Source organism: Myotis lucifugus, unplaced genomic scaffold (genome assembly GCF_000147115.1).
Source record: "Myotis lucifugus unplaced genomic scaffold, Myoluc2.0 scaffold_227, whole genome shotgun sequence".
Lineage (NCBI taxonomy): Eukaryota > Metazoa > Chordata > Mammalia > Chiroptera > Vespertilionidae > Myotis > Myotis lucifugus.
The window spans coordinates 802,631-817,229 of record NW_005871275.1 but is presented as its reverse complement, the minus strand read 5'-3'; the positions used below and the strand labels follow the sequence as shown (position 1 = coordinate 817,229).

General features: G+C 39.4%; 1 protein-coding gene across 2 annotated transcripts in view; it reads right to left on the bottom strand.

The window, feature by feature from the left end:
• POLR1D (RNA polymerase I subunit D) overlaps window positions 1-12,661 on the bottom strand; it is a 22,130-nt gene extending 9,469 nt beyond the window's left edge. Inside the window, exons 1-2 of one of the 2 annotated variants that reach the window (XM_014463907.2) lie at window positions 12,598-12,661; window positions 8,540-8,614 (exon numbers count right to left, since the gene is read on the bottom strand). In XM_014463907.2, coding sequence (XP_014319393.1) covers window positions 8,540-8,556 — 17 coding nt within the window. In that variant the 5' untranslated portion in view covers window positions 8,557-8,614; window positions 12,598-12,661. Of the gene's footprint in view, window positions 1-7,758; window positions 7,778-8,539; window positions 8,615-12,597 lie in introns of those variants that run through there. The other variant, XM_023762017.1, reaches the window with a different exon arrangement.
• Between the last annotated feature and the right edge of the window lie 1,938 nt (window positions 12,662-14,599).

Here is a 14,599-nt window from a genome sequence, read left to right as displayed (position 1 = left end):
GATTTCAGAGAAGGGAAAGGGAGAGAGAGATAGAAACATCAATGATGAGAATCATTGATCGGGTGCTTCCTGTACGCCCCCTATTGGGGCTTGAGTCCACAACTCTGACATGTGCCCTCGATCGGAATCGAACCTGGGACCCTTTAGTCCACAGGCCTAAGCTCTATCCACTGAGCCAAACCAGCTAGGGCTCCTGGGTGTTTTTTTAAAACTCCAAAGCTCAGACCATACCCCAAACTAATAGTCTTTGACAGTGGGACACAGACATGTATTTTTGAAAGTTTCCCAGATGATTTGAACTGTGCAGATAAGTTTGGGAACCAATGGATTAGTACTTGAACGTTTCTATTTACAGAGAATGAGAGAGAGAGAGAGAGAGAGAGAGAGAATGAACACCAGGTGTTCTCTCAGGACCAGGTGTTCTCTCAGGATGAGCACGAAGGGAAGCTGTTCTTTGGCCCAGCACCAGAGAGCAGAAGCAAGTCATGGTTGTGCTTGAGCCAGACCTTTTATAGCCCACATCCTTAGGGTATGCTGGACTAAGAACTCAGTGTTCATTGCCAATTATAAAACTGGTGTTTTCAAGTGAAAGATAATTAGAGTCCTGGAAAACTTTTAACTTGATTGGTTCCCAAAACTTAAAAGACTTTTCTGGTGAGATTAGTGGTGATATTTACCAATGTGTTTTTTAAAAATATTACATAATGAAATGTGTCAATATTTGAAAGATCTTCATAGCTCAGTGAATTAGTATTTTCTAGTTGACCAATTTATGATATTACAAAATCATGCATGAGTAGAAGATCCAGTCAAAGTGCAAGATAGATCAAGGGGTTTTATTATAATAGAAATGAAAAGCTCACATTATTAAAAAGAATGTTAAGAAACTACCACTTTCCCTGGCTGGGTATCTCAGTTAGAGTGTTGTTTTGATATGCCAAGGTTGCGGGTTCAATCCCTGGTCAGGACACATACAAGAATCAACCAATAAATGTATACGTAAGTGGAACAACAAATCTCCCTTCCTCCCTCCCTCCCTTCTTCCCTGTCCCTAAGATCAATCAGTAAAAAAAAAAAAAAAAAAAAAAATTGAGAAAGAAGGGAACTACTACTTGCAAAGTTTTGATGTAGTATTAAAGAATATCACAGCCCTAACCGGTTTGGCTCAGTGGATAGAGCGTCGGCCTGGGGACTCAAGGGTCCCAGGTTTGATTCCGGCCAAGGGCATGTACCTTAGTTGAGGGCATGTCCCCAGTGGGGAGTGTGCAGGAGGCAGCTGATCGATGTTTCTCTCTCATCGATGTTTCTGATTCTCTATCCCTCTCCCTTCCTCTCTGTTAGAAATCAATAAAATATATTTAAAAAAAAAAAAAAGAACATCACAGTTTTCTGAAAAGGCCATTGAAATACTTTTTCCAAAGACATATTTGTATGAGGTCAGAATTTCTTCATCTACTTCAACCAAAATAACCTATTACTACAGATTGAGTGCAGAAGCAGATATGAAATTCCATGTATCTTTTATAAGCCAGACATTAAAGAGGTTTGCAAAAACATTAAACAATGCCACTCTACTCAATATACATATTTTGTTATATTTATAAAAATATTCTTTACCTTAATATGTGATGGGTTTATTACTATTTTAAAATGAATTAATAAATACTGTAAGAATTGCTCAACACAGCAAATATAGATAGATATAACCCATATAAAAAAATTCTTTGGGGTCCTCAATAAATTTTAAGACTATAAAGTTTCCTAAAACCAAAAAGTTTGAGGACCATTGTTATAAGACAATTGAGAAAACTAACAATGTAGACTAATGGTAAAATGTAAGTTTCATATCCTGTTTTCCCAGGACTTATCTTATAATTTTGGAATATCTTACTTTTCCTGCCATCTTTTACTTCCTTTCCAGCATGCTTCTCCCTCCTTTATGGGAAGAGACTGCTAGTTGTCCCCCTCACCCCCTAATATACATTCTTTTGTTCTTCAGTAGTAAAGCACCCCAGATATTCATCTGGCACATGACTGCCTGGGAAAAAACCCCCCACAAAACCCCTAAATTTCTTGCCTTGAAGCTAGGAAGACATGGAACTAAATTCTGGCCAATGGAGTATAATGTAGAAATGGTATACACAACTTCTGGGAAGTGTCCTTAAAAGGAGAGGTTTGCTTTCTTTCTTTTCTTCTTCCTTTCTGCTAACTAAAATGTGGATTTTAATAGTTGCTACTATATTAGATCATGTGGAAAAGAATGACACTCTATAGCTGGGAGATTTGAAAACTGAAAGGAACCTGGGTCTTCCATAATTTTGGGAACTCCAACCTAACTGAAATGTTACCCAAAGAGTACATCAACACTTTCATAAATCTCAAGATAGCTTGTACATGTGGTAACTCTCCAAAGTGGGCAAAGAGCTGACATTGATAAACTAGTTATTGTACTATCAGAAAGTTCTACTGAGCCAATACGCGGCACTAGGGTGGTCAGAATGAATGACTTCCAGCTGCCTAGAAAAAATGATCTTGAACACTCCTCATGTAGCAAGAACTCTGACTGATATTTTCTTATTCACTTGTCAAGTCATCTGAATTTATGATTTTACTGTATACTAATTCTTTAGATTGGACCAATGATGAAGGTCGTGCTTTAAACCAAAAATCAAAGCAGCCTGCCCCTAATAAAGTTTGTACTAATGTGATTCCCATTAACAGAGGCAGTTTATCTCAGTAAAGGACAGACAACTAGAAAGATGAGCAGATTTAACTAACATTCACTGATTGTTCCATGTCAGAAACCATGCTGAGGGTTTTCGGACATATAATCTTACTGACGTTTTACAATTGTCCTTCCAGGAGGTAGGTATTTTATTGAATCTGTGTTATATACAGATAGATTCACACTGGGATTATTTCATTTTATTATATCTCTTCAGCCATAAAATACATCAGGGTGATTTTCTAAAAAATAATAGCTTTTAAAAAATAAAATAACAGGAATACCATTTTCACATATAAAAAAATCGACATTAATTCCTTAATATTTGCATCAAATACCCCCACTTGTTAGTTTGGATAAGGATTCTAACAGGCTACACGTTTTACTTGATGTGTCTCAAATCTATTAATTCATAGGATACTCCTCTTCCTCCTTTTCTCCTTGCAATCCAGTTGTTAAAGAAACTAGGTTGTTTGTTCCGTAGAATTCCCCACATTTTGTTTTTTTGTGTGATTTTATCCCAACAGTGTCGTTTAACATGTTTCTCTGCCCTCTGTATTTCCTGCAAACTAGTAGTTGTAACTGGAGACTTAGACTTATTTGAGTTCAATTTTTTGACAAGGATGTTTTAAGTGGTGCTATGCTCTTCCTACTGTGGTGCAAAGATTGATCAATGAGTTCAGGTGTTGTCAGCCTGACGCAGTCATCAGGAAGTTCCCTATCAATTTTTTATCTGATAAATTTAACAGCCACTGATGACCTTTACCTAGATTTAGACTATCTTTAGGGATGGTAAGATGATGACATTATTTTCTTTTTAACCAGGTTCAGAGGTATAATTTATACAGAATAAAATTTATCCTTTTAATAAATAGGGTTACAAGTTTTGACAAACGTATGAAGTCATGCAATTACCAAGATATAGAACATTTCTATCATTTGTAAAAGTTCTGTAGTAAATCCCTCCCTTTTACCCCCACTTCCTGGGAAACAATGATCTGTTCTAGCTTTTCTAAAATGTCATATGAATGGAATCTGTGTGATGTTTTGTGTCTGGGTTCTTTCATTTAATACAATCCTTTTGAGATTACATCTATGCAGTGAGCATCAGTAGTTCTTTTCCTTTTTACTACTGACTAGTATTCAATGTATGGGTAAAACCACCATTTGTTTATCCATTAATCAACTAATGGATATTTGGGTTATTTCCATTTTTGAACTATCATGAATAAATCTGCTAGGAACATTTCAGTACAGATTTTTGTGTGTGCTTAAATTTCCAATTCTCTGGAAATTGGTTAGAAGAATTATGAATGTATTTATGTAAGAAACTGTCAACTGTTTTTCAAAGTGGCTATATGATTTCACATTTCCACCAACTAGTTATTCCACATCTTCACCTTTATTTAGTACTGGAAGTTTTTTTATTTTTTGTTTAAGCCATTCTAGTGCATGTGTTGTGGTAGCTGTCACTTTAATTTGCTTTTTCCTAATAACTAATGATTTGAGCATCTTTTCATATGCTTATTGGACAATCTTATATAATTTTTGATGAAATGTTTACTCAAATGCTTTGTCCATTTTTAGACTGACTCCTTATTGAGTTAAGAATTACATTAAGTAGTTATGACCATTTTATTATTCATATTTTTTATCTTATTTTTTTCTTCTTTTTCTTTAAAGAAGTCTCTTTAACATTTCTTGTAATACTGGTTTGGTGGTGATGAATTCCTTTTGCCGCTTCTTACCTGGGAAGCTCCTTATCTCTCCTTAAATGATAAATGATAGCTTTGCTGGGTAGAGTAATCTTGGTTACAAGTCCTTTCTTTTCTTCACTTAGAGTATTTCATGCCACTCCCTTCTGGTCTGCAAATTTTCTGTTCAGAAGTCAGCTGACAGTCTTAAGGGAGCTCTCTTGTACTAACTGCTTATCTCTTGCTACTTTTAAGATTCTCTTTGTCTCTAACCTTTGACGTTTTAATTATGATACACCTTGGTAGGAGCCTCTTGGGGTTTGTCTTATTTGGGACTCTTGTGCTTCCTGTATTTGTATGTCTTATTTCCTTCGCCAGGTTAGGGAAGTTTTTTGTCATTATTTCTTTTTAATCCTCACCCGAGGATATTTTTCCATATTGGTTGCCTCCTGCTCGAGCCCAGGGCCTGGGCTGGGGAGGAGCCTGCAACTGAGGTACATGCACTTGACCGGAAGTGAACCCAGGACCCTTTTGTCCACAGGCCAAGGCTCTATCCACTTAGCCAGGGCTGTCATTGTTTCTTTAAAGACGTTTCAATACCCTGTTCTCTTCTCCTTCTGTTACTCCTATGATGTGGATGTTGGCATGCTTGATGTTGTTCCAGAAGCCCCTTAAACTATCCTCATTTTTATTTTTTTAATCCTCATGCAAGGATATTTTTCCATTGATTTTTAGAGAAAGTGGAAGAGAGAGGGAAAGACAGAGAGAAACATCAATGTGAGAGAAACACATCGATTGGTTGCCTCCTGGATGCACCCTGAACAGGGCCTGAGCTGGAGAGGAGCCTACAACTGAGGTTCATGCCCTTGACTGGAAATGAACCTGGGACACTTTGGTCCACAAGCTGACACTCTATCCACTGAAGCAGACTGGCTAAGGCTATCCTCATTTTTTAAAATATTTTTTTCTTTTGCCTGTTCTGATTGGGTGCTTTCTGCTTCCTTTTTCTTTCAAATTGCTGATTTGATTCTCTTCTTCATCTACTCTACTATTCCCTGTAATGTATTCTTCATTTCAGTTAGTGTATTCTTCATTTCTGATTGGTTCTTTCTTAAGTTTTCTATCTTCATTTTTATGTTCTCTATGTTTTAAAAAAATGTTTAAAAATTGATTTCAGAGAGGAAGGGACAGGGAGAGAGAGAAAAAAATCAATATTGAGGGAGAATCATTGATCGGCTGCCTCTTGCATGCCCTCTATTGGGGATTGAGCCTGCAACTTGGGCATGTTTTCAGAGCCTGAAGTTATGGGGACTTTGCTTCCTGATCAGGAATTGAACCAGGACCTCCTGGCTCATAGGTCAATGCTCAGCCACTGAGCCACACCGGCTGGGCTGTTTTCCATCTCTTTATTAAAGTTCTCACTGAGTTCATCTACTCTTCTCCTAAGTTCACTAAGCATCCTTATAACCAGTGTTTTGAGCTCTGCAAGGTAGATTGCTTATCTCCATTTTGCTGAGTACTTTTTCTTGAGTTTTGTTCTGCTCTTTCATTTGAGACATGTTTCTTTGTCTCCTCATTTTGATGGACTCTGTTTGTTTCTATATATAAAGTAAATCTGCTATATCTCCTGGTCTTGATAGAGTGGCCTTATGTAGTAGGTGCCCAATGGGGCCTGGTGGTACAGTCTCCCTGGTCACCTGAGCAGGTGCTCCAGGTGTGTTGCTTCCTGCTGTAGTTGAGCCTTGATTCCTGTTAGCACATCAATGAGAGGGACTGACCCTCAGGCTGACTGGAGGAATGACCATGATTACAGTGGAGTTGTTGTGCAAACGCTGACCCCATGGAGCAGGAGTCACTTAAGTGGAGCTCTGGCACCTGCTAAGTCTGCCCTCTGGGTGTGTGGTTTGTGGAGGTGGTTGGATGATGCTCTGGTGTGGTCTGAACCTGACCACTAGGTGTGTTAGTTCTGGGTCCTCTTGGGAGGGGTTCTGGTATAGGCCAAGGTCAGCTGCTGCCTGTGCCTGGCCTTGGGTCATCTGACATGAACTACAAAGTGATCTGCAGAAGGTTGCCACTTACTGGGCTTGGAGGTGCCTAGCGAGGCTAAGCTTGGAACCAAGGCCAGCATCCATTACTGCCAATTATTGGGCAGCTTATGGCTGAGGCCAGCTGCTGCTTGTTTGGGGTTTTGTGAACCTTTGAGACATTTTAGGAAAAGTCCTCAGAGTGACCTGACACTAGCCATTTGTCTGGAAAAGCCACTGGAAGCGGTTTGGGGGAGCCTGCAAGTTAGGTGGGCAGGGTCTTATGGAATCACCAAGTGAACGTGTTAGCCAGGTTGATGGAGACAGCAGGCTCTGTGGGGGGAGGGCTTAACAAAGGAAAATGTGTCTGCCTGCAATTCTATCTGGGAGAAAGCTACCCCTTCAGCCCTTCCTCTGAAGCCAGATAATTTAATTCTTCCTGATAAGTCCCTGGCACTTTTCTAGCTGCTGGAGCTTAGAGTAAGTGAGTCTGTCACTGATTAAGTCCATGCAGGCACTTTAGAGCAGGGGTGGGGAACCTTTTTTCTGCCAAGGGCCGTTTGGATATTTATAACATAATTTTCAGGCCATACAAAATTATCAACTTAAAAATTAGCCTACTATATTTGGTCAAATTAACTCACCCCTAATGCCCTGGCAGGGCCAGACCAAATGATTTTTCGGTCTTATATGGCCTGGAGGCCGGACATTCTCTACCACTGCTTTAGAGGAACACCTGGGACTCCTGCAGCCCTTTATCTCACTCAGCCACAATCCCTGATGGTTTTCAGAGCCAGAAGTTATGGGAACTTTGCTTCCCCAAACTAAAACCCTGGGATGGAGGAGTCTATTGTGAGGCTGGGACTCCTTACTCCTCAGGGGGGATCTCCACAGTAAAGATATCCCTCCTGTTTCTTAATGGCCACCATAGTTGTGGGGCCTGCCTGTTTCATGTGTCAATCCCTTCTACCAGTTTCCACATAGCTTCTTTTGTATATCCTTAGTTTTCAGACTTCTGTTCAGCTAATCTTCAGGCAGTTCTTAATGATGGTTGTTCTATATTTTAGTTGTAATTATGATGTGCATGGGAGGAGGTGAGCACAGCCTTTACCTATTCTGCCATCTTGACAGGAATTCTATTTTTATATTTTACTTTTTAATGGCTCACAATACTCCATCATAATAAATTTTAAATTGTAGATAAAAGATCTAAAATCAGCATATTTATTGAATGGGAATGCTATTGCTAAAGAAATGCTTAAAAGAGTAGACTTTATTCTTAGGGCTAATTTTTTCCTTTATTTATATTACTAACTTTTAACCAGCTCTATTTTACTTTTTCTTCTTTTTTTCCCTTTAATCCTCTCCCATGAATATTTTTCTTTTTTTCTTTTTTCCAATCCTCACCCGAGGATATTTTTCCACTGATTTTTAGAGAGACTGGAAGAGAGAGGGAAAGACAGAGAGAAACACTGGTGTGAGAGAAACACATCGATTAGTTGCCTATTGCACGAGCCCTGACTAGGGCCCGGGCTGGGGAAGAACATGCAACCGAGGTACATGCCCTTGACCGGAATCGAACCCGGGACCCTTCGGTCTGTAGCTGATGCTCTATCCACTGAGCTAAACTGGCTAGGGCTAACCAGCTCTATTTTATATAGAAACTACAAAGGTAAACTTAAGTTCTATATGGCTGAATTTGTCACATAATCAAAATGCATACAATTAGGAATTTTTAAAGTAAAATTTAATTTACTAATAACTATAATTAAAACAGAATTCTTAAACAATAAACACTGATATAACATTACTCTCACATAGGTGCCTTTAGGCACAGCAGTATGTATATATTCTTGGGGATTTGGGAACCAAATGGATGATAAAACCATGACAGACATTCTCCATATACATCCCTCTGCCCATTTCTTCAAGTCATTAGAGTTTCTCAGCTTCAGTCTTCAGTGGTATTCTTCTCTACCACTTGCCTTGAGTGATTTCCTCTACATTTATGGTTTTACAATCCCTCTATATGCTAAAGAAGGCTTTTTTCTTTAATATTTATTTTAAGTTTTAAGGAAGATTACTCAAGTACTCACCAACCCATAGGTCCCATTGTTTCTGCTCTTGTTTTCCCACGTTTTGCCTCTTTAAGCAGTTCTTCTATTGCTTTCCTGGTAGGAAAAAGGAAGAAATTTGAGAGGTAGTCACCCCACTAAATTCTAAAAATCAACTGTATGTGATTATTGGAAAGGAACAGCTCTGAAATAAATTTTCAAAATTGAGGGAGAAATTTTTTTTGTAAATGGTTGATAGTTTTGAACACAAAAATTTAAAAAAACCACTTTTTATATGATGCAGAAAAACGAAAAACTAAAGACAAAATGACAAACTATATCCATATTAAAAATGTTCAAATACATTATTTTTCTAAGAAATATAAATTAACCCAACAATAATGAGACTGTTTTTGTCATCTGTGAGGGAGTAGAGAAATGGATATTCTTTTCTCTACTAATGGGGACTGAAACTGACATAACATTTCTAGAGGACAATTTGATAACATGATAGAGTTTTAAAAATAATGCATACCTGCTGACCTAAAAATTCCACCTTATCCTATGAAATACTGAAATAAGTATGCAAAACTATATGTATGAAGACAGTCATTAAACAACTTTTTAACAACTGAAGAAAAATAGAAAACTTAAATGTTTACTAAAAAAGGCTTAGCTAAGTGGCATATCCATATAGTAGAAGACATCCTGGCTGATATGGCTCAGTGGTTGAGTGTTGACCTATGAACCAGGAGTTCATGGTTCAATTCCCTGTTAGGGCATATGCTGGGTTTTGGGTTTGATCTCCAGTAGGGGGCATGCAGGAGGCAGCAGATCAATAATTCCCGGATTGTGAGAGGGATCCCAGATTGGAGAGGGTGCAGGCTGTGGTGAGGGACACCCTCCCCCAGTGCACGAATTTCGTGCATTGGGCCTCTGGTAAATAATAAGTTAAGAAAAAAAAAGGGCCCTAACCGGTTTGGCTCAGTGGATAGAGCGTCAGCCTGTGGACTCAAGGGTCCCAGGTTCGATTCCGGTCAAGGGCATGTACCTTGGTTGCAGGCACATCCCCAGTAGGGAGTGTGCAGGAGGCAGCTGATCGATGTTTCTCTCTCATCGATGTTTCTAATTCTCTATCCCTCTCCCTTCCTCTCTGTAAAAAATCAATAAAATATATTTAAAAAAAAAAAGAAAAAAAAGAAAAAAAAAAGGGTAGAAGGGTGCAAACAAATATAGCTTTGGTCCGAAGGCAGAACTATAAATCTAATTAGAATGTTTTGAAACTGGATAACTATATATTGATTCTATATAAAAACATTTAATTACCAATCATATTCTGGGACTGTTATAGTACTATTATAGATACTATCTACTATTTCTCAAATGATATTAACATTCTGTTAGCTTATAAAAATATTTTATTTTATATTTATTTCATCAAAGCATGCACATAGCTTAAAAAGACAAATACTAGCCCAACTGGTGTGGCTCAGTGGTTGAGTATTGACTTATGAACCAGGAGGTCATGGTTTGATTCCCAGTCAGGGTGCCTGCCCGGATTCCAGGCTCAATCCTCAGTGTGGGGTATGCAGAAGGCAGCCAATCAATGATTCTCTCTCATCATTGATGTTTCTATCTCTCTCTCCTTCTCCCTTTCTCTCTGGAATCAACAAAACTATATTAAACAAACAAACAAACAAAAGGACAAATACTATTTAAAGACTCATAATAAAATGTAGCAGTCTTGTGTATCATTTGTCCCTATCCACCAAAAAAATTTTCAACAATTTTAAATCTGTTTCTCTTGGCATTTACTTACATATACCTAATAGTATGCTTTCAAACTGTTCATCACCCTCTTAATATTCAACAGATATATCTGGCTATTTTTCTGTAACTTACACATTTTTCAATAAACTTACTAATAGTAAGATCTTTAAAAAATGCCTTTTCAGGTAACTCAGCAGCATGACACTTTCTAATCCATTCTGGGAGGACCCACTGACAGGGTCAATGAAGAACTGAAACATTGACCAACTGTGCACCTTCTTACCCCCCAACTTGCTCAATGAAGTTATGTTTCACAGCCCAGCCTGTTGGTATGAGTTGATAAATGCATCTGATTACCACACAAGCTTCTCCTTCCACCTCTTTAAAATAAGAATACTACACTCTATTGATGTGATCTGAGGGCTTGCCTCATACAGTATTTCATAAAAAATTTATCCTATCCAGCTCTGAAACAGGGATCTTTTTTTCATCCTTATAGATGTAAGTACAAAATATCAAAGGATAAGAATATTCCAAATATACCTCCTTATTCCCATCAATTAGTGTGGTATTTTCCAAATAAAAACAGGTAGTCAATCATATTTGGATTCACCCATGTGCTCTTTCTCCTCCTGACATCAAAAGCAATTCTACATAATAAAGGCTAATATGCAAATAGACTGAACGGCAGAACAACTGAACAATCAGTTGCTATGACGTGTGCTGACCACCAGGGGGCGTGCACGGAGCATGGTGGGCATCGGCAGCAGGCGGTAAAGCATGGAACATGGCGGGTGTTGGCCGTGGCGAGATGGTGGAGCAGGTGAGCAGGGGTGCCAGACCAAGGCGAGGCGCCGGTCGTTGTCATCGGGGTGAGCCTCTGGTGGTTACTGAAAATTCTTTGTTCCCACGCGCCATGGTCCCGCCCAGCGCTCACACCCGCTGCTAGCGCTGGAGCTCACACCTGCTGCTGGCGTCTGGCGCTGGCCCAATTGCTTGGTGCCGTCAGTGAGTGTGAGCGGTGTCTGCCAGCCCCAATTGCCCCTGAGGGCTTCTCCACCTCCCCCTTCTCCTGAGGAGCAATCGGGGCAGCTGCTGCCACTCGCACCCGCTGATGATGCCAGCAGCGGGTGCGAGTGGGGCTGGCGCCATCAGCACATGGGAGCAGTGGCGGCAGGAGCAGGGCTGCCAGCAGAGAGGGGACCAAGGTCCATGGCAGGAGGGGCCAGGCAGGGGCGCAGAGTATGGGCCGAGACCCACCCCTGTGCCCACCACAGCCTCGCGGCCCACAGTTCCTTTCAAGGTGCACGAATTCGTGCACTGGGTCCCTAGTTAAAAAATAATTAAGGAAAAACTTGTTTGGACAGTTCCCCAATATGAATAAACTATGTATCCATTATAAATAAACTAGAATGCATTTTCCCATAAAAACTTGGTTAAAATATTTGGTTAGCTTTCTGGACAAGCCAATTTGTGTCATAATACAGCTGGAATGCTATATGTCTGCAGGAAACAATACTCAGTCAGGAACTTTGTAGGGACCCTGAAGGTATATTCCAGGCACTGTCTAAAGCAGGGGTCCTCAAACTATGGCCCGCGGGCCACATGCAAATACAAATATTGTATTTGTTCCCGTTTTGTTTTTTTACTTCAAAATAAGATATGTGCAGTGTGCATAGGAATTTGTTCATAGTTTTTTTTTTAAACTATAGTCCGGCCCTCCAACGGTCTGAGGGACAGTGAACTGGCCCCTGTTTAAAAAGTGTGAGGACCCTGGTCTAAAGCTATGAAGTTTGACACTGATTCTTTGGTAGTTCTGATTTATTTAAAACTATCTCCAACACTGTTGTTAACTTTATTTGCTGCGATAAAGGAAACTTTCTGATTTACAACTACAATCAAAGGGAAAAGAAGGTATATGCATCAGAAAAAATGCCTGAGGTGAAACGAAGTCATCTGTGTTGAAAGATGATAAAAGGTGGGGCTCAACTGGATGGGGATGGCATTTAGACATCCCCGTCTTTTCATGGGTAAAGCCCACAACAAATGTGGGAAGCAGTACCCCATACATATGGTTGGGGTTGACCCAAGGTATGGATTTATAATTGATTTGACTAACTTGCCCAAGGTAATATTGCTAATGATCAGAGAAGAGGAGAAACAAAAGGACCCATGTGTTTATGGCTACGAATCTCCTGGTCTATTATACTTCCTATCTCTTCCACAAACATTTGCACAGCAAGTCCCAGAGAAGACATTTTCTCTTTATCATTAAAAGAGGCAAAAATAAAATGCATGAAAAAAAACAACAAAAGTTTTAATAGAGTTACCATTGCTTCCACACTCATTCGAGGAGAACTGGGTGACATGGTGATCCTAGAGGGCAGAAGGAATGAAGGACTGCTCACTGCTTTGTCCTAAGAATGTTGAGCATTCGCTACCTCCCACCCCAAATTCTCCTGTACAAGCCTTCTGCAAGGCTTAATTTCCAAGAAGGAAAACAATTCCTAGCAATTATGTAGTCCTTTCTTGAAATAACATCACCTTCAAAATTAAGGAGGAAAAATAGAAAGTCAGCCAGTTTTCCTTACTACTGTAGCCTGGAACATTCGCTAATGAATTCCTGGGTAAGGAGATAGCAAGTCCATTTTCTATTGCACATTTTCAGAGGCTAAATACTTAAATTAGCAAAGATTATGAAACATCAACATCATGCAAAAAAGTGGTTTTTAATGAGATGATGAAACAGTTTAATCTAAAATGAAAATACAGGAAAAGCAAATAGGAGAATATATAAGAACTAAGTACATAAAGAATATGAACAATTAAAACATCAATTTAACTTTAGGTACAGTAATTTCTATACTTTATCCTTTAAGCATCTTAAAGTTTTTTTTGTAAAACAAATTTATTTTATTAGAATATAAACTTTAATAAAAACAAGAAATTCAAGAAAGCTAGATCATTAAGCAGACAGTATTCTGGGCACAGGAACAAACTACAATCAATTTTCAATGATCCATCCTAGCTCAGCTTCCTCAGGCCTGCCTATTTGTTCCATTAGCCAGCTGGTACATGCTTAAGGAATGTAAACTAATCATAATAGCAGCTTAAATAAATCCCAAAGGGGAATGCAAATCCAGTGCAAAATCATCTTAAAAATCCAAAGTCTAACAAATTACTTTTGAGTTATCTGGGTCTGTGTTTCTTTTCATTCTCACAAATCAATTGAGAGTTAACTATATCGGGATACAGAAAGGATAGCAGGAAATTTAAAGCAATTGAATTGACACAACAGAAATTGAAAGGCAAATATAATAATGAACAAAAGAGAGACTTTTAAAGAAATAAAATCAGAAGAGCTAAATATCAAGTAATTGTTCAAAAGATAGAGACAGGGACTTAAATGGATCTACTTACACTTTCTTAAGAAATGAAGGAAAGTGTTATGAACTGAATGTTTGTATCACCCACAAAATTTATATATTGAAATCCTAACCCCAACTGGACACTGCGACCTGCTGCCCCAAACCAAAATGTCTGGCCCAGTGCCCCTGGATAACTGGCCCCACTGCCTTGATGTAGTATGCTCAGCCCTGCCACCATGACCCAATGCTACCAGATACATGAACCTGACATTGTGACCCACTGTGTTTTACCCAGTGCCCCTGGGCAAATGACGCTGCTGCCTAATACTGCCTGGTAGACATAAACTGATGCCCCCACCCCACTCCCTGGATGCACGGACCTGCCACAGAGACAGGACATGCCTAACTTGGTGCCACCAGAAGATTAGATATACCGCTGTGATTTGGTGAAACCAGTTACCTCTGAACACACAAGACCCGCCACTGTGAACGCACCCGCCTCACACAGCTCCCCAGACTAATGGACTGCTAACACGGGAAGACAAAGAAACAACCCCCAATGAAAGAAAAGGAGGAATCACCAGCAAAGGAACTAAATGAAATGGTGGCAAGTAATTTGTTGGATAAAGAATTCGAAGTAATGGTTATAAGGATGCTCAAACATCTGAATAAGAATTACAAGCAACTAAATGACAATTATAAGGAGTTGAATAATAAAAAAAAACACACGAACATGAATAAGAATCAAGAGGAAATGAAGAATGACATCCTATCTAATAATAGACAAACATGGTAATTAACCATACCTCCGCTACACTTCCCATTGGCTAATCAGCAGGATATGCAAATTAACTTCCAACCAAGATGGCGGCCGGCAGCCACGCAGCTGAAGCGAACATGAGGCTTGCTTGCTCCAGTGATGGAGGAAGCCAAGGTTCCCCGCCTGCGTGGCCGGGTTCTGAGC